The 20710-nt window shown below is 32.5% G+C and overlaps 1 protein-coding gene across 2 annotated transcripts; it reads left to right on the top strand.

Annotated features, from left to right (window-relative positions):
* Positions 1-12158: 12158 nt before the first annotated feature.
* GA1 (Terpenoid cyclases/Protein prenyltransferases superfamily protein) lies at positions 12159-20492 on the top strand. 2 transcript variants are annotated; one of them, XM_018115866.2, is made up of 15 exons: positions 12159-12597; positions 13450-13536; positions 13655-13743; positions 13907-14210; positions 14384-14567; positions 14756-14970; positions 15074-15194; positions 15265-15377; positions 15481-15707; positions 16902-17017; positions 17965-18063; positions 18315-18569; positions 19047-19170; positions 19375-19569; positions 20078-20492. In XM_018115866.2, the coding sequence occupies exons 1-15, from the start codon at positions 12498-12500 to the stop codon at positions 20309-20311; spliced, it is 2463 nt and encodes an 820-aa protein (XP_017971355.2). In that variant the 5' UTR covers positions 12159-12497; the 3' UTR covers positions 20312-20492. The 2 variants fall into 2 exon arrangements, with proteins under 2 accessions (XP_017971355.2, XP_088663662.1); XM_088807536.1 differs by having other exon boundaries at positions 19047-19569.
* The last annotated feature ends 218 nt before the right edge of the window (positions 20493-20710 follow it).

The raw sequence follows: 20710 nt of genomic DNA, 5'->3' as shown, positions 1-20710 counted from the left end.
TAGCGAACAATTTGACTTACCATACTTCATTACAATCTTTTCAATGTAATGAGATTGAGACAATGTTAGGTTATTATTGTCTCTTATTATTCTTATACCAAGAATAACATCTGTCATACCTATATCTTTCATGTCAAAATTCTGTGACAAGAACTTTTTTGTGTTCTCCACTTGTTCTACATCAATTCCAAAGATTAACATGTCATCAACATATAAACAAATGATGACACCTCTACCATTATGAAACTTACTGTAGACACATTTCTCAAATTGATTGATCTTGTAGCCGTTAGCTAGTACAACTTCATCAAACTCTTGATGCCATTGTTTAGGCACTTGTTTTAATCCATACAAGGACTTTACAAGCTTACATACTTTCCTTTCTTAACCAAAAAGATAAACCCTTCAAGTTGTTCCATATACACCTATTCATCTAACTCACCATTTAAGAATGTTGTTTTAACATCCATCAGTGAATTACCATCTTATGTATAAATGCAAGTGCTATAAGCACTCTAATTGTAACTATTCTTGCTACCAGTGCATATGTATCAAAATAATCAACACCTTCTTTTTTGTTTAATGCCTTTTGCTACTGGCCTTACTTTAAACTTTTCTACGGTTCCATCAACTTTCATTTTCTTTTTAAAAATCCACTTACAGCCTATAGGCTTGGAACTTAGTGGAAGGTCTACCAATTTTCAGGTTTTATTTCCCATTATTGAGTCCATCTCATCTTGTATTGCTTCTCTCCAAAATGAAGCATCTCGAGACTTCATTGCCTCTTCATAAGTTTGAGGATCACCTTCACCTTCTACATTAAAGCAGTAAGGTAAGTATTCACATGTTTCTTCTCTTGTACCTTCTACTAAGTATATGAGGAAATTGGATCCATATGTCTTTACTTTTCTAATTATTTTACTCTTCCAGAGCTCAATTTTCTCGTCATTTTCTGAAAGTTTATCACTTTTTGTTACTAGTTCTTTGGGTCTTGGAATTGAATTAAATTGAATTAAATTGAATCTTGTTTCATTAAAGATAGTGTCTCTTGATTCTATGACCGTATTAATGGAATATGAATCATTGGGCTTTATCACCATGAAACGATATGCTTTACTGTGTTCAACATATCCTATAAATATACATTCAACTCCTCTTTCACGCAATTTCCTTTTCTTTGGTTTCGAAACTCTTACTATGGCTCGACATTCCCAAACTCTTAAATAATTAAGATTTAGCTTTCTTCCTTTCCATAGCTCATAAAGAGTAGTCTTGCTCTTTTTTGTTTAGGATTCTATTTAGTATATGGCAAGCTGTTAATAAGGCTTCTCCCCAAAATCTTTTTCCCAAACCTGAATTAAAAAGCAAAGCATTGACCATTTTCGTAAGAACACGATTCTTACGTTCCGCTACACCATTTTATTCTGGTGTGTATGGAGTGGTAATCTCATGAATAATACCCGTGGACTCGAAATACTTAGGATCATAATATTCACCTTCTCTATCACTTCGTAAACATTTGATAAGCAATTCACAATACAATTCAATTTCTTTTCTATAGATTTTAAATTTCTCCATTGTTTCATCTTTAGTGTGCAATAAGTAAACATAGCAATATCTAGAGAAGTCATTTATAAATGTTACGAAGTATTTCTTTCTACCGATAGAAGGAGTACTATGCATATTACAAACATCAGAATGTATTAATGCAAGTAATTTGGTGTTTTTTCTACCTTAAGAAATAAGCTTCTTGTGAGTTTAGTAACCAAGCATGTCTTACACATATCATTATTTACATCAATGTTAGGTATTAACTCTAACTTAGCCATATCATGCATTCTTTTATAATGAACATGACCTAATCTATTATGCCATAGTTTAGACAAAATTGATTTATCATCATGAACATTAAACAAAGCATCAAGATAAATAGAACTAGTAATATTCTTATTAATATTGAGTTTGAACATGTTTTTACAAAAATATTCACTTCCCACATAATGTCCACCTTTGGTAAAGATGAACTTATTTGCTTCAAATACTAATTTGAAACCATACTTATTCAACAAGCCACTTGACACAAGATTCTTTCTTACTTCCGGTATATAATAGATATTGTTTAGTATAAGTATCTTTCTAGAAATAAGCATAAGTTCCACGGTGTCTTTTCCTTTCACTTGTGTAGTGAAGGAATTTCCCATGTATAGCATGTTTCCATCATTAACTGCTTCCAAAGTCTTGAAGAAGCTCTTGTTGTTGCATACATGATTAGTTGCACCAATGTCAATCCACCATGCTCCATCATCTTAGAGAAGATTGACCTTAGAAACCACAGCCACAAATCTGTTGCTGTACACACCTTATGTCTTGTTTTTCAAAAGTTCACATTTCGCCTTAAAGTGTCCATATTTGTTACAATGGAAACATGACCCCTTTTTGTTCCTTTTGAACTTATGACTTTTGCCATTCATACCCATGAAATGTTTTCTTTTGACCAGCTTGTTTAATGGTTTGTATTCCATCATATGGACCTTTGAAGTCTCAAGATTCTTTTCATTAGAATCTTTTTCTTTTTCATCTTGCTTGACTTCTTCTTGTTTATGATAATCTTCTTCTATTCGAAGATGATTACCAAGGTCCTCGAGAGACATATTTTCCTTTTTATGTTTTAGAGTTTTCTTAGTGTCTTTCCATGAAGGGAAAGCTTATCAATTATTGAAGATATTACAATAGCTTCATCCATTTTAAGATCATATTGCTTAAAGCTATTTAGAATGCGTTCAAGTTCATGCAATTGCTCCATAACAGAACGATTATCAACCATTTTGTAGTTATTGAAATGACTAACCAGAAATTTTTTGCTGCTTACATCTTCAACCATGTATCTTGCTTCCAATTTGTCCCAAAGTTGTTTTGCACTAGTTTCACTTTGGTACGCATCGAACAATGCATCCGATATTTTATTAAGAATGTGTCCCATGCATATGTAGTCATCATTATCCCATTTTTGCCTCAAACGAGTTCTATCCGTGGATTCTTCACCATCTTCTTCGTTTGGTCGTGGTGTATCTAAAACATAAGTGACTTTAAGAGTCATGAGGAAAAAGCACATTTTTTTTCTGCCATCGAATAAAGTCTCCTCCATCAAAGCGATCTAATTTGACAATATTGGTAGGCATCTCTTTAAGTGAAACCATTGAATTCCAACACCATGAAAATAAATCTTAAAATTGTTGGTGCAAATAGGGTTTCGGTGGAATTCAAGGAATCGACAAAATTGACTTCAAGGTGAGCCTTTCAATAGACGTTATCTTTAAGACGTATTTCGCCCTCACCACTCGATATGTAAAGGGGAATAATGCGAATAGCCTTAGGGATACAATGAAGCCAACGTCTAACTTCATATTAGACTTTACAAGAGTAGACCGCTAGATACACTTGAGGGTTTGCAAAGTTGTTTGGCCTTAGAGCCTACATTTTGCAGTAAGTTGATTGTAAGGAATTTGGAAGCTTTTATAGATGATGTGAACTTAAGTGTTTATGTTAAAAGGACACAACACTTTTCTTGCTCTTGATATTTCTACACTTGCTTTGTGTTTGATTTGATGTATCAAAATGGTTGGCAACTAGCCCTTTATATAAGCTTGTAAGTGTCTCTTTTTCAAGGACACAACTCTTTCATTAAGACACATTTTTGTCTAAAAGGTATCTTTATATTTTGCCAGACACAACTTTTGGATAAAGGTATTGCTTCAATAATCATCTTATGAAAAGATAACTATTCATTCCATAGATCATAACCTGTGAGTTATGATTTGAAACAATAACTTTTCATATTTAACTTTTGAGCTATGGTATCTTTTCAATATGTCTCATGACTTTTAGATGTCATTTTACCAAGAGATATAACTATTCACATAAAAACCTACCTATAATCCAATAGACACACTATATCACTTTATGTGACATAACCTTTTAGCTAAGATAGCTTTTCATGATGTGATATAATCTTTGATTTTGAAAATACACCAACACTTAACACGTAGTTGGAGTTATTTGTATAATTTTTACATAACTTTGTTTTTATCCAAATTACTTTAATAGTAAATCAGTTGCTAGATGTATTTACTAACCTAAAGGGAATAACCATATCTCATATATCAACTGCAAATGCTCCTATTAACATTAATGTCCTCGTATGACAAGGCACGCCAAAAGCGTTGAGATCAATAGGTTCCAAAGATAAAGTCCTCGAAAAAAATGAGCAAATATTTAAGATAGTCAGAAAAAGAAAGTAGAAACTCTAGAAGAGACTCCTAACATAATTGATAAACATTTTAAAAGAAATTCAGGTACCTAAAATCAATGCAAATAAAGAGATCTCAATAAATTAGTCATGATGGGACAAAATGGAACTAGTAAATAAACGTTGACGATATTTTGTATATAATATAAAGTTCAATATTATGAAAGAAAAATGAGGATCTTGAACTTATATTTATTGAAGAATGTAGACATATAAATGATTGGCCAATGTGGAAAGACGCAATCAAAGTGGAATTCAATTCAATTGCAAAACGTGAAGTTTTTGGACCTGTAGTCCGTATGCCAAATGGTGTAAAACCAGTGGGATATAAATGAGTGTTTGTGCGGAAACAAAATGAGAAAGATGAGATTGTGAGATATAAAACATGGCTTGTCGCATAAGGTTTTCTCTAAAGATCTAGTATTGAAGATGAAGAGATATTCTCTGTGGTGGATACAATTATAATTCTATATTAACTAGTTTGACAATATATGAGAAAATTAAAATGCATCTAATGAATGTAGCTACAGCTTATTTATATGGCTCATTTGATATTGATATCTATATGAAAAGCCTTGAAGGATTTAAGTTGCCTGAAGCACCAAATTTGAACTCTCGAGAAATTTACTCGATTAAATTAAATAAATCTTTATATGGATTAAAGCAATCCAGACACATGTGGTATAATCGTCTTAGTGCATAGTTGTTTAGAAAAGGCTGTAGAAATAATCTTATATGCCCATGTATTTTATAAAAGGGTTTAGATATGAATTTATTATAATTGCTATTGATATTGATGACTTGAATATTATTAAAACTCTTGAAGAGTTATCTGAAGCCATGGCTTACTTAAAGAGAGAATTTGAGATGAAAGATTTTGGAAAAACAAAGTTTTGTTTAAGTCTTTAGATTAAACGCTTGACAAATGGAATATTTGTCCATTAATCTAATTTTATAGCAAAAAGTGCTAAAACGATTTTATATGGAGAAAGCATATCCATTGAGTTCGCCAATGGTTGTAAGGTTATGAGATGTGAAAAAAAGACTTTTTTTGACCTCGTGAGGATAATGAAGAATTTTTTGGTCTTGAAGTACTGTGTCTTATTGCAATTGGAGTACTAATGTATTTTGCTAGCAATATATGACTTGATATATCAATTACGGTGAATTTATTAGCAAACATAGTTCTTTTCCAACTCGAAGACATTGGAATGGAATTAAACATATACTTCGATATCTCCGAGGAACAATGGATATAGGCTTATATTATTCAAATGCATCAAAATAAAATTTAATTAGTTATGCAGATGCATAATATTTATCATATCCATATAAAGCTTGATCCTAGACAGGTTACTTATTTACATATGGAGTTACAGCTATTTCATGATGTTCTATAAAGCAAACTACAGTTGCTATTTCTTCTAACCATGCAGAAATTTTAGTAATTCATGAGGCAAGTCGTGAATATGTCTGATTAAGATCTGTAACTCAACATATTCGAGAAACGTGTGGTTTATCAACCAAGAAGAAAATTCCAACAACGTTATATGAGGATAATACTATTTGTATAGCACAACTAAAGAAATGATATATTAAAGACGATCGAACAAAACACATAGTTCGTCAAAATACTTCACTAATGATCTCCAAGAAAATGGTGAAATTAGTGTTTAACAAATTCAGTCAAGTGACAATCTAGCAAATTTGTTCACAAAAGCCCTTCTTATTGTAACATTTGAAAAGTTGGAATGCATTATTTTAAAGATCTCTATAATGTAGTCATCAGGGGAGTAAAATACGTACTGTACTCTTTTCCTTCATCAAGATTTTTCTCACTGGGTTTTTCTTGATAAGGTTTTTAATGAGGCAGTATTTCAAAAGCGTATTCTTAAAAAGAATTATGTACTTTTTTTGCTTTCACTAGGATTTTTTTTTTCATGAGTTTTTTTTCTAATAAGGTTTTAACGCGACATATTCTTAATACAATAGACATTCAATGGAGAGTGTTATGAATAAATATGTGAATATCCATTATATTATAACTCAAGAAGTGTATGCCAAATCAAACAGCCTAAAAGGAAAGATACAAGAAATGTAATATGATTTGAACTCTTAGATAGAATTAGATTAAGACTATGATTCAAGGGGTTGTTAGCCTATAAATAGGTCTCTTCACTTCATTTGTAAATATATACACTTCAATAAGATCTCTTTTCTCCCTCTAAACATTTTCTTTCTTCTCTTTAATTATTTTTTCAAGTTATCTTTATTTGTTCTTTTAAAATTTATTTCATAACAGGTTATGTTTTAATTGTTGTTTTTATTATTTACTTTTTGTTATAATTATATGGTTCACTGGTTTAGGATAATCAGCAGCAAATGGGACCCACAACTGCTAATTGTTCAATGGTGTAAACGAAATGGTAGCCAATCGCCGAAGATAATAGAGAGAAAGCATCAAGGTTAAGAGAAAAGCTATTAGATTCCATGGTGGAAACAAACACTGGGACTACTGGATGGCTTGGTTTCCCGTTTTAATGAAGTGCTGACTGCGACAATGGCTTTTGTTCGTTTGTTTGGTGTCTTAAGCAAAACCTAAATCCTGCATTATTATATAGGATATTTATCCAACACTCGCTTTCCATTAGTCGGAAACTTGGTTTAGTACATATCATATATTAGCAATTAATTGTCTGACTCAACAATAATGAAATTAATTCAATTTCTTTCATCAGCTGAAAATACTCTTGAATCTCATTACTATGTACATAACAATATCATCTAAAAGTATACTAGTACTATTTGCTGCATGCCTTAGATAAGGAAGCAAGCGTCAGAACTATGTCTTGGCTGTTCAAACAAAGTTCTTCCCTTTGGCAATTCACAATTGAATATCATATGATAAATTTGTATAAACAATAATACTTGCTGATGCCCTTATAGCATGCTTGGATACCGGAAGAAAGAGAATGAGAATAAAATAGCTATTTCAAGATAATAAAATAAAGAAAAAATAACTATTATATAAATTAGTTCATGAGAATGGAATAAGATAGAAATTGTTATTATTACATATTCTATTGTTTGATTAATAGGAATAATTTTAAAAATAGTTAAGAGATAGTGGGTAAATAATGAAAATACCCTTTATTAAAATTTAAAGATTTTATTCTAAGTAATAAAAGCAAAATACATTTTTCTATAATTAAATAATATTTTCACCAAAATAAAAATATTTTTTATTATAATTTAATAATATTTTATATTAGAAGATAATTAAACTTTTTATTATAATTAAATAGTATTTAATATTAAAAGATAAAATATGTTCTTCATTAAATTTAAATAATACTAAATAATATTCTTTATTACATTTATTACATTCAAATAATAATATTAAATAATATTCTTTATAATATTTATTATAGTTAAAGAATATTTAAATATTTTCATTTCCTTTTTGTTTTTAAATGAACTAAAAAATTTTGTGTCTTCCATGCTTAAGAGAGAGAAGGAGTGAGGAAGAGAGAAAAATAAATAAGTTTAGTATTATTTTATAAGGTAGCTTTTTAAATTGTAAAAGAGTATCTTTATCTAATCAACTTCTTTTCTTATTCTCAACCATTCAGAATAGCCATTACCAAGAAGGTCTTGGTAATGGCTATTCAGGCCTCTCTTAAAATGGCCATTTGATTTAACTAAATACAGTTTTATCTTAAGAATGAGAATAGGAAAAAATGATTATTTCATTCCTTCCAACCAAACACGTCTTAAAAATTTTTTCTCATTGTGAGCTTCATTTATGATAAGGGTACTTTTAGGTATATATAATTAATGCAAAACATTAGCTAGTATTGTTTGGTTACTAGAATGATAAAATAAGTTTCAAATAATGGTAAAATTCTCATTTAAATTTTTATTTGTATTAATTGAGTTTAAATTTTTTTTATTTAATATCAAATGAACTCAATCTAAATGTAAAACACTGATACAACTAACAAAAATGACTCATTTCAACATATATGAGATAATTGGGACCGTTAACCACGCCAGTATTTAATTTTCATAGAAATTAAGTTCATTTGACATCAAATTATAAGTTAAGGGCTGAATTAAGGCAAATGAAAGAATAAAGTTTTTTAACAAAAATTTTATCGTAATTTATCATCATACCTTTGACCAATAAATAAAGCCGTGGCATTTTAAAAATGCAAACCAGCGTTGCAACCATGACCAGCAAATGTTTGGAGAAGGATCTTTCATGGCCATTTTCCTCATGATATACGACGGAATTTCGGTGGGAAACAAGTTAACAACCATAAAATCCATTATCTTATAAACAAAAAAAAAAAAATCCTTGTGTCTGAGTGGTTTCCGATATAAATTTTCCGTCCTTTATTGATAGTCTGCAAACTGCTGAATTTTGTCATGATCGGTGGTGCAATCTGAGTACGACATTGCTGTAATATAGTCGGATATACTTCTCAAGATATATAGCTGCTGCAGTAAGACAATTAAACGAATAACTGGCTGTATGCAATAAAGATTCCCACATTTTTTTCTTCCATTATTAATATAAAAAAGACAAAAAAAAAAAAAGAAAAGAAAAGGAAAGAAGAAGAAGCAACCATTATCTAATTAAATCACTGACGTGGCACTTTGATACCCTTAAATTACATTAATGAAGGCTGATTCACATGCCTTACTAGGAGTTAGGATTCTAAATTGTACGGCACCTAATTCAAAGCACCTGTACTGTTTCCTTCGCTTCGTGCAAATTTCTCTTGCTAATTTCTTCAATAGGAGGTTCACTTTTATTAAATGTTAAAACATTGGAGAATAGAGAGGATCTTCAATATGTATTCATTGGATACAAAATATGAGAAAAGAAAACCCATACATAATTCCTTTTAATTCAAATTTGTTGGTTCAATTAGTCATTTCAATTTAAATAGTACTATTTGATTATAATCCATCCTAATAATTCTCATGATTTTCCATCTCAACTAACATTGAAAAAAAAGTGCCTTCACTGAGCTCTCTTTATGCACATAGGAATTTTTTTTTAAAAAAAATTATTTCAAATATTAAAATTTAAAAATTATATTTAAATAATAATTAAATATTTAATTTAATAATGGGTGTACGCATTCTCTTATTAATGAGAATTGTTAACAAGTTGAACTTAATTATTAAAGGACATTCGTTCTTTTCCTTTTGAGTTTTTTTTTAAAGAAATAAGAGATTACAGGTTTTATAAGCAAATTATAGACACAGATGCATGCTTATTGGTTGGTTATATACGTTAGAGAGTGTCAGTGAAATTCCAATTGCGTCCTGCACCCATGATACAATCCCCTGTTTGAGAGACAATCATACGGACCAATGGACAAAGCCCACACAATTGGTTTTTTTTTTTTTTTTTGAAAGGCAAAACTTAATATTTTATTAATGAGAACATGTATAAAAATTTTGATTCTTACATTTATGCACGTAAGTTTTTAATTAGTAAATTACAGCTGTACATATAATTGATTTACATTTTTATTACCAAAATACTCAATCTTTCTAATTTTAGTATTATCATTTTTTTTGTTCATCCATTACTAAATGTGTCATAACAAGTTGATAGTTTATTGACAAAAGACTTCAAGTAACATTAATTTTGGTATGAGCAATTGAACAGTATATTAATAGAAGTTTTCACTACACAAAAGCCATTGAGAATGAGTACACTTTTTCAAATGGTACGAGTTTTTGCACTTAAACATTTGATTCAATAATACTTTTAAATGATAGTTGATAAAGTTTTTCGTAAGAAAAGTCGATTCAAATTTTTTTCTCAAAATAAAAAAAAAGGTATGATTCTTCGTTTAGATAAAATCTTATACAATTAGAAAGTAATAAATTTGGAATTATTTGGAAGCCATCCCATTTCCTACCCCATTCTTTACCTTAACTTTTGCAAATGCCATATGTTTATTTTTTTTATTATTAAGCTAAAATATGTTTGGTTTTAATTTTTTTTTTTCATTCTCCCACCATGGTTGGAAGTTACTCAAAGAGACATGACTAACATTCACCCAAGATATGCTTTCACTACAGCACCAATTAGTAGTGCAGATTATATGTTAGTGGGAAGGGGGTTTTTTATACGGTATTCAAGAATAGATAAAATTGGCTTCAAGGTGAGCCTTTCAAATAGACGTCTATCTTTAAGATTTATTTCGCCCTCATTACTCGGTATGCAAAAGGGAATAATGTGAATAGTTTCAAGGATACAATGAAGCCAACGTCTAACTTTCGTATTGCACTTATGAAGTAGATCGCTAGATACATCCGATGATTTGTAAAATTGTTTGGCCTTAAAACCGACTCTGCAGCAAGTATAAGGAATCCAGAATATCTTGAAGATGGTGGGAACTTTTATGTTTCTTTTGTGTTCTGGTATTTCTAAAATGGTTGGCACCAAACCCTTTATATAGGCTTCCAAGTGTCTCTTATTCAAGGACACAACCCTTTCATAAAGACACTTCTTTGTCTAGAAAGCATCTTTATGATTTTTGCCAACAAAACTTTTAGATATAGTTATTATTTCAATAGTTATTTTATGAACAGATAACTATTCATCCCACAAATTATAACCTTTGAGTTATATCTTGAAACAATAACTATTCACTTTAATTTTTGAGCAATAGTATCTTTTCAATCATGTCTCTTAACTTTTGGATATGATTTTTCAAGAGATATAACCATTGACATGAAAACATGTTTATATCTAATAGACACATTATGTCATTTTTCATAACATAACTTTTGAGCTAATGATAGCTTTTCCATTATATGAAATAACCTTTAATTTTGAAAATACACCAATATTATACACCATGATTCCGATCAATTGCAAAAGGTATTGGCAAGAATGGATATTATTAGCCAAGAAGTCACATCCGTAATTATCAGAACCCAGAATAACTAAATCTTAAGGATTGAAAAGTTATTTGCTTCAATATTAACCAAGCTGATCAAGGTCCCAAAGATTCTCATTTTGTTTGGCTAAAAGATTGGAGACGTTTAATAAATTCCTCTTTTTAGGCCTCAGGTATTTGTGGAATAAAAGTTGGCTTTGCATCTACAATCGACTTCTTCATGCATAAAAGTATAAGAGAGAAAGAGGGAAAAATATGAGAGAGACAGAGGAAAAAAATTAAAACTAAATATGTATTAATTAATTCAATAATAATAATAAAAATAAACACGTGATAATTTGTGAGAGTTAAAACATTAAATGGGGTTAGAAATGGGACAGAGGATTTAATTTCTTTTTAACCATATTTGGTTGCTACAAATATAGTGACACAACTTTGCCCGGGTCAAAAGTTAATGGTTATGTTATTTGTTGCTGGCAATTCAGCTGAAATGGAATGTAAATCTGTTCTTGATTACAACTCAACGATTTAAAGATCCGACAAATTCTTTTTGGCTTACCATTCTTAGAAACATGATGAATCAAATTACAACCTCAAAATCATTCTGGTTCAATTTCCCCACTAGGTTTCATGGGTTATATGATAAAATACTTGGTTTCTTCGCGTGATACATAAGAGGTTGAAAATTTTGCATACAAAGGAAAATATGATTGAAAATTATACTAGGAAACTAAGGTGGGAACAAGTTTTTGATTGAAGCATATGAAAAATGTAGTAGAAAATAATAAAAAAAAAGAGTAAATATGAAACGCAGCGGGGGAGGGGGGGAATTTCAACAATTTGTGAAGCAATCGCTTATCAATTCTTTGAACATCATACAGATCTTATAATTAAATAATATCTTATATCTTTACCATATACCAAAAAGGAAAATTTTATAAATACAACTATAAATACATAAACATATTATGTACATCACAGAGTATAAATATCAGTACTGCTCACCAACAAAGAAAAGGAAGCAGTAATACAGAGTAGAGAGTAGCGAAGAAGGGGGGAGTGACAGAGAGAGATATAGAGGAAAAGGACAGGACTGCCCTCAATTCCATAGATTTGGATGATCCCATGCACCTCTTAGCGGGAATCTCTTGGGAAGTCGGTTCTGTCAGCTTGCCTTCTTTCTCTATACTTTTAAATGCTGTGTCTGTGTGTTGATACTTGTCTTTCACCACCATATCCTCTCCGCAGCAAAACAAAACATGTCTTCCCATTCTATCCACCACCCCTTTCTCTCCTCCTCTCCGATTCCTTATTCTTCTATTTCCTTCTCCAACAAACATCCTCCCATACCATCTGCAGGTATGTTTATCGACATATTTGATCACTTTCACTTTTTATTCTTTCTTCTTTTTTCTTTTGTTCTTAATGTTAGGAATCACGGTTGCAGACATGTGTGGAGAGAGAAAAAGAATTGGAAAAAAAGAACTCTTACCAGCTACTTCTTTGTTTTTTAATATCTGTTTCTTTTCCTTTTTCTCTTTTTACCTTTTGGTTTTGCGATATGGTCGTCAGTCAGATCTTTCTTCTCTGAAAAACGTTCTTTTATAAATATATATATGGGATAACATACATTAGAAGAAAACGGGGGAAAACGCTCTGGAATTTCATAGTGATTGATTGATCATCTTTTACTCTGAATTTTCGGAGTGAAAAACCAACATGCAAAGCCAGATTATTTCTCTTTGATCAGAAATCGACATGCAATTGATATTGTTTCTGCAGGAGGGACAAAGACATTGATTACGTTCTCTTCTCTCTCTCTCTGTTTTTTCTTTTTTTTCCACCCTCTTGTTGTTAAGTGAAGACTAATATGAATTACTCGGAAACCTTTTTGTTTTTTCAAAAAAAGAATTGATCGATAATTGTTTGCTTTTAGTTCTTATTTTTACTTCCCAAAGAAAGGTGTTAAAACAGTTTAATACCAAGTTCTAAAATTATCTTTGTGGGACATTACTCTTAAAACTGTTATCTCACAGCAACATGTTGTCCATTTTCACTATTCAGGAGACCCTGATGTTTGTTTTTTTGTATGGCATTTTCTTTGCCTATCTTTGTTTTATGCTTGGTTCAAAAGTTCATAAATTACTAATCACCTCAGGTAAAAAAAGTGGATTTATTATATTAAGTCTAATTATTTGAATTTAATTATAGGCAATTTGCGGTTATGGGGAAAAGACAAAGGAGAAAACTTTGATATTCGCCCTCTATGCAGTGCTATATCCAAACCCCGCACTCAAGGTACAATGTTTACTTAATTACAATTTGAACAATTTTGGCGTCTTGGATTTTGGATTTTTTGTGCATCACCATCATTTATCACCATTTTGATACTAAGTAATTAATGTTTTATGTGCAGAATATGCTGGCGTGTTTCAAAACGGTCTGCCAGTGATAAAGTGGAAGGAGATTGTGGATGATGACATAGAACAAGGGGAAGCTCTTAAGGTAAAATCAACAGCCCCCCAACTTTTTTTTTGTTCATATATAATCATAAGCAGTGAGTGAACAAGGCCGATGAAAAGTAATTATGATGTTCCATTTTTATATAGAGATGTGATGTGATTTGCTCTTTATTTTTTTTTGTTTTTTTGGTTCTTTGTCCACAAAGGTTTTCGAATCGAATAAGATTAAGGAACGTGTTGGCACCATTAAATCCATGTTGGGATCCATGGAGGATGGAGAGATAAGCAGCTCAGCTTATGACACAGCCTGGGTCGCTCTCGTTGAAGACGTTAACGGCGGCGGAACTCCTCAGTTTCCTTCTAGCCTTGAATGGATTGCAAACAATCAGCTCCCTGATGGATCATGGGGTGATAGACAAATTTTTATGGCGCATGATCGATTGATCAACACTTTAGCATGTGTTATTGCGTTGAAAACATGGGATATTCATCCAGACAAATGCGAGAAAGGTATTGTAAAAATTCTGCTATATATATAAAACAAAAAAAGACAGTTTCCTTAATTGGGCTTAATTTGCCTAACCTTTTTATTTTATTTTATTTTCTAACTCGGTTTAATCTAACCTTTTCGTCAGCTTTTGGCTTGTTTTTGGTTTAATACATGTATGTGTATATGGATATAGGAGTGTCATTTTTCAAAGAGAACATAAGCAAACTCGAAAATGAAAATGCGGAGCATATGCCTATTGGCTTTGAAGTGGCTTTTCCTTCTCTGCTCGAAATAGCTAGAAGTTTAAACATTGAAGTACCGTATGATTCCCCTGTCTTTCAAGACATCTATGCAAAGAGAAGTCTAAAGCTCACAAGGTAGTTTCTTAACAACTCAAATTCCCAAGCTTCCACAATTATTATGTTGGTTCCTTTTGATAAATTTTATAAGCTAAAATGAAGTAAAACTCGAAAGTAGCCTTATCTTGTGTAGTTTTTAAAAAGTGTAGGACCCTTAGTCATGATCTTTACATGTATGTAATGTAATAATTATGCGTGTGGGATAGGATACCAAAGGAGATAATGTACTATGTGCCCACAACGCTACTCCATAGCCTTGAGGGGATGCCAGGATTGGACTGGGAAAAGCTTTTGAAGTTACAGTGCCAAGATGGGTCATTCTTGTTCTCTCCATCCTCCACTGCCTTCGCACTCATGCAAACTAAAGATGAGAATTGTCTCAGATATTTAAACAGAACTGTTCAAAGATTCAATGGGGGAGGTAAAGTAGTGCCTTTTTTCTATTCATTATTGGAAATCTTACTTTCACTTGTCGAAGTGTGTTTTCTTTCCTAATTTTGCGTACGTATTCTCATTTGATTTAGTCCCCAATGTGTACCCGGTTGACCTGTTCGAACATATTTGGACTGTCGACCGCTTGCAACGCCTTGGAATCTCAAGATATTTCCAGCCAGAAATTAAAGAATGCCTAGATTATGTTTATAGGTATGGCCATCATGCACTTATTTATACGAGTAACTAAGACACCAAGGAAATTAACTTTCCCAAATTTCAGATACTGGACTGAAGATGCAATTTCTTGGGCGAGAAATACTAGGGTTCAAGACATTGACGACACGGCCATGGGGTTCAGGTTACTTAGATTACATGGATACGAGGTTTCTGCTGGTATAACCTTAGGACCCCTATCTGTGCAAATGGACTGTGTCATGCATGTTTTCTTTTCTTTTTTTCTTTTTAATACCCGAACCTTGGATTTTATATGTAACAGACGTTTTCCGACATTTTGAGAAAGACGGCGAGTTCTTCTGCTTTGTTGGGCAGTCTAACCAAGCTGTAACTGGGATTTTCAACCTGTTCAGGGCTTCCCAGGTGCTGTTCCCTGGAGACAAGATTCTTGAGGATGCCAAGCGGTTTTCATCCAAATTCTTAACAGAAAAACAAGCTGCTGATGAACTTCTAGACAAATGGATCATAACCAAAGACTTACCTGGTGAGGTAATACACTCGTCGAAAATTCTTTGCCTTTCCTACTTTTTGGTTGCAATTTTTTTTATTACAAAGGCTCGGACTAGATTCTTCTTATCTAGTTATTTTCAGTCTATATCTCAGGCAACATTCATTTATATATCTACATTACTAATAAAGAAAGGCTTTTGCAAACGATTTAATTATATTAGTTTCTTTTTCCCTTTAATTGCCAATATAGTCTTTCTTTATTTTCTTAAACCCCTCCCCTCCTTTTCTTAAATTAAGGATTAGAACTGGAACTGTTTTTGAAGGCAATGTGTGTAGCTAACTGCATATATCTGATAATTTTGACCTTGGCCACCATTATCAAAAAAATGAATTAATGGTTTCATGCTATATAATATATATTGCAAAGTTGTAGATTTTATATTTAAGCGTAGCCCGAAAATTTAGTCATTATATTTATTTTGGATCTGTTATATATGTATATATAGATTTTAATACCATCTAATATTGAGTTAGCTAGATGATGGGAGGGATAACGTACCCTATCTATCAATTAAGCAACTTCTTTTTATTCCATTAAAACCCTTTACAATCCCAGTGGCACCTAACATTGCCTACTTTTTGAAATCGGTTCTCTCTACTGATCTCTTCGACTTACTTTTACTCCTTAGTCATTACTCTGTTATCCCTTTTTGTTTTCTTTCACGCACACAGTTGTGTGTGTTTTTTTAGTTAGGGCAATTCCAATGCGACAAACTCTTGTCAAGTACCCCGTTTCATCCCGACCAACCAGGCATAGAATCAACGTCTTGCCACATCGGTTTTCCAAATAAGCTAGTCATTAAAGAAGAAGAAAAAAAACCATTGCCACTTAAAAAGTTAGAAAGAGTCATTATCAAAATAACAGTAAAATTACGCAAAGCACTTACGCTTAAAACAATTTGTAGCACTTATAGTTTATTTTGCTATGGGGCACAATCTAATGACTATGAGCAGCTAGCATACCAACATAGGTAGTGGGCTTATGACAGGAAAGCCAAGTTAAAAAGCTCTTTGCTTTTATAATTTTGTTTATCTCAAAGGAAAACAAGCAAGCTTTCAACGCTACATCAAAAGCGAATAAGCCTTAAATCTTAATTTGGTCCAATAATGGAGATTAAACAGATGCTATCATTAAATACCTAAATTTAATTGTAAATGCTAATTGCTTAACAGGTTGGGTTCGCATTGAAGATTCCATGGTATGCAAGCCTGCCTAGAGTGGAAACCAGATTTTACATAGAACAATATGGGGGCGAAGATGACGTATGGATTGGAAAGACTCTTTACAGGTAGGTTATCCTTTTCTTTATCATACAGTAAAAATTAAATACTGTTATTTGTAATGAACAAAAAGAGGTGAATATTAAGACTGGGAAGTGATTCAAAAGAGTTAATCTTGCTATAATTCTTCCATAAAATTAATTTAAGTTGAAGATGATGACATTTAGATATGGTCTTGGATCCCATCATTTCTTTCCCTCAGGTCGCGATCTCCCGCTTTTCTTTATTTGGTTTACTGCGTCTCAATTTTTACTTTGTTTCTTGCTGTTTAATTTTTAAAACAGTCAGCTTTGACATCTCGCAAAGTCCAACCTAGCTAGATACCAAGGTTTTGGCCAGTATTCTCATGATTAACACCCCAGTTGGCTTTGTTGCCTGCATGATTAAGGAGTATAATATTGGCTGTCTTGGCCCACCTACAGGGACCCATTCGAATATTGTTTTAGATATCTTGTTTGTCTGCATGCACTGTGGCATGAAGATGGATTTAATACAATAGTTGTCTAGATAGTTGAGTGTTTCCTTGATGGAAGTGCCTAGTTGCCATTATTAGAGTGCATGCTTTCTGTTTAAATTCTTAAAAACAATATTGTCTCAAAAGATTCATCTTTGTGATTGCCAATTAGATTAAAGAAACAAGATACATTCTTTACATTAATATTGTATTCGCGTCATAGAATGTACACTGATCACGTACCATAATCATGAGCAGCAATAAAATTCTATGCCTGTCCCAGCTTTTTGGCTGGCCAATCACTCAACCCCACAAAACCCCTTATATATCTTATTCCAAAAAGAAAACTACTACTAATTATATAATAAGTTTTAGGGATGATTAATTTCATGCATTTAAATTTTTTTTTTTTTAATTATACCTCTTTAGAGTATATTTGATACTTTAAGGTGTGTATATGTATATATAGTTATTTGACTCTCTAATGAGTTTTTGATGCAGGATGCGTTATGTGAACAACAATGTGTACCTTGAGCTTGCAAAACTAGACTACAATAATTGCCAAGCTTTACATCAGATGGAATGGAATAGTATACAAAAGTAAGCATCCCAATCATATATTCCCCGGTTGCTCAATTTCTTACAATGATTCCCACAAAAGTGGATTAGAGACAGAGTCAAACCCAATACTCTCCAGGAATAGCTTTGACATAAACTTAACTTTTTTAATTCGGCTATCAAATTTTTCGAAGCAGGATTGCTTTTCAGTGATCTTAAGCAGTGCGATAATCATATTGATTAATAAGATAGTTTTGTATATCAACGAGTCATATATGTTATGATTTGAGCAGGTGGTACTCGGAAATGAATCTTGGTGATTTTGGGGTGAGCAGAAGATCTCTTCTCTTAACTTATTTCATGGCAGCAGCCAGCATATTCGAGCCAGAAAGGTCACAAGAGCGGCTGGCATGGGCTAAGACTGCCTTCTTGGTCGAGGCGATCGCTTGTTCTTTTGACAATGAAATGAGACCTAGTGAGCAGAGAAAAGCATTTGTCCAAGTCTTCAGAAGTGTTGTTGATGCACGATTTAGCCACATAAATGGAAGGTAAATTATTTAATTAAATCCCTAAACTAATCTAAACCATAAACTTGTCTTTGACTCGAGTCTTGGCCGTCAAATTAGTGAAATCAAAAATGGCCTTTCGCAGTCGATGCATGCAGGTGAGATAATTGGAATCGTTCTTAAGTAGTGTTAATTACTGCAAGGTGATTATGCTTTTAATCACATTATTTAGCAATTTTAATTCTTGCCTTACATTACATGGGAAGAAATTATTGCAATTGGTTAGAAAAATAAAATAATATATATATGGGCGTGTATAAAAATAAAAAAAAATAGATTCTTTGAGGTGTGGAGAATAATTTTGTTTTCTTAAATTAAAATCTGTACTGTAAGTACTAGTCAACAAAAAAAAATTGTACTTGAACGTAAGCCAGTGATGTTGAGGGGGTGCGGGTCAATCGGTTGTGTCCAACAAAGCCTGACAAGGAAAGTGATGTTTACATGTGATTTTTGTTGCAGGAAGTTGGACTCAAACAGGAGGGTACAGAAGCTGATAGACACTTTGCTTCGGACCCTGAACCACCTATCATTGGATGCACTTGTGGCTCATGGTCGAGACATTAGCTGCAGCATTCGCCGTGCTGTAAGTAATGATATTTTTATCTGTCGTTATAGTAAATTTCACATGCAAACAGTAAAATCTTTGAGTGAAAATTGTCCAAGTTCCCTGCCCCATGAGTCAATTTTGCAGCTACCTGCTGTCAGAAACTACCAAAGAACTCATTCCAATGTGTTAATTTGGTGCTTTGTGATTTCGTTTTCATTTTTCTTCTGGGAGAGAAAACAGTGGGAAAAGTGGATGCTGATGTGGCTAGAGGAAGGCGATAGGCACCAAGGAGTAGCAGAGTTAGTGGTGCAAACGATAAATCTTAGCTCTGGCCGTTGGTCCTTGGAGGAGCTGTTGTCTCATCCCCAATACGAGCGACTCTCCAGTCTCACCAATACAGTTTGCCATCAGCTTTGTCACTACCAAAAGCAAAAGGTCAGTTGCGTGAAACCAAGACTGTACCTAGCTAGCTTCGACAAATGAAATGCTTCTCTCTGGAATCTTTCTCTCTGGCTGCATTCTCTCAGCATCTTCCTTCTACTTTTATACCTACACTAGTATGCAAACAGTATACATTTATTTGTCAATTTCTTTTGAGTCATTATGGGTTTTCCCCAAATCCTAGGCAAGAAAGCATGCACTTCTACCCAACATCAAGGCCATAAAAAATAATTCCAAGCATTTGTATATAGATGCTACTTTAATTTGTGAAAACAGATTCATTGAGCTATACATGCATGGCAAAAGTGGAGGAGTAATTTAATGGTCTTGAGAATGGATGATTTCAAAACAAAAAAAATGCCCACTGACCAATTGATGAAGGTAATTCCAAGCATGGGGTTAATTGTCACCAGGTCAAACAATTAAGCTATATAATCCATGTAAAGTAAGAAGGCTTCATGCATTTAACTTTTGCTCATCAATTTGTTGTAAACTGCTTCAGGTACATGACAATGGGTGCTATAATACTGATACGGACAACAGCAGAAGCCAGAAAATAGAGTCCGACATGCAACAACTTGTTCAATCAGTACTGCAACATTGCTCAGATGGCATCAACCCAGATATCAAGCATACATTTCTTACAGTGGCAAGGAGTTATTACTATGCTGCACACTGTGACTTAGAGACCATGACATTTCACATTGCTAAAGTACTCTTTGAGAAAGTACGCTGATCAATCCTTTTATTAAGGTTGATGTGACCAGTTTTGCGCATCAACTCCATTTATGTGTAAAGCAAGTTGTTAAAAGGGAAATTGATCATTTAGATCTGATTTCAAGACCACAGAAAAATCCAACAAATCTTTTTAGTCTTTGAGATACATAGGGTCCTCATGAAAGCAAATAGACAAATGATAAAAGCAATGGCTAAATATATGCCTTTGACAAGATCCGTCGTTTGTCCAATTATACAAAATATCCGGTCATCTTGATTTTGATCATGCAACTTAGTTGTGTCATGATAAATGAAATGACAATAAATGATTATAAATTAAATTCCCAAAAGAAAAATCTGATTTAGGTAACATTGCAAAATCCATGAAATTGCCAAATAAAGTATTTTTGGATGTTCC

The sequence above is a fragment of the Theobroma cacao genome, chromosome 1 (assembly GCF_053813885.1).
Source record: "Theobroma cacao isolate CCN51 chromosome 1, ASM5381388v1, whole genome shotgun sequence".
Lineage (NCBI taxonomy): Eukaryota > Viridiplantae > Streptophyta > Magnoliopsida > Malvales > Malvaceae > Theobroma > Theobroma cacao.
Note: the sequence above shows the minus strand (reverse complement) of the source record. Positions and strands in the feature narration are given on the sequence as shown.

Coding starts and splice junctions, on each gene's coding strand:
- GA1 (XM_088807536.1), top strand. CDS start 12,498: ATGTCTTCCCATTCTATCCACCACCCCTTTCTCTCCTCCTCTCCGATT. Junction 15,378..15,480: donor TGGATACGAGGTTTCTGCTG/GTATAACCTTAG, acceptor TATATGTAACAG/ACGTTTTCCGACATTTTGAG. Junction 18,570..19,046: donor TTTAGCCACATAAATGGAAG/GTAAATTATTTA, acceptor TTTTTGTTGCAG/GAAGTTGGACTCAAACAGGA.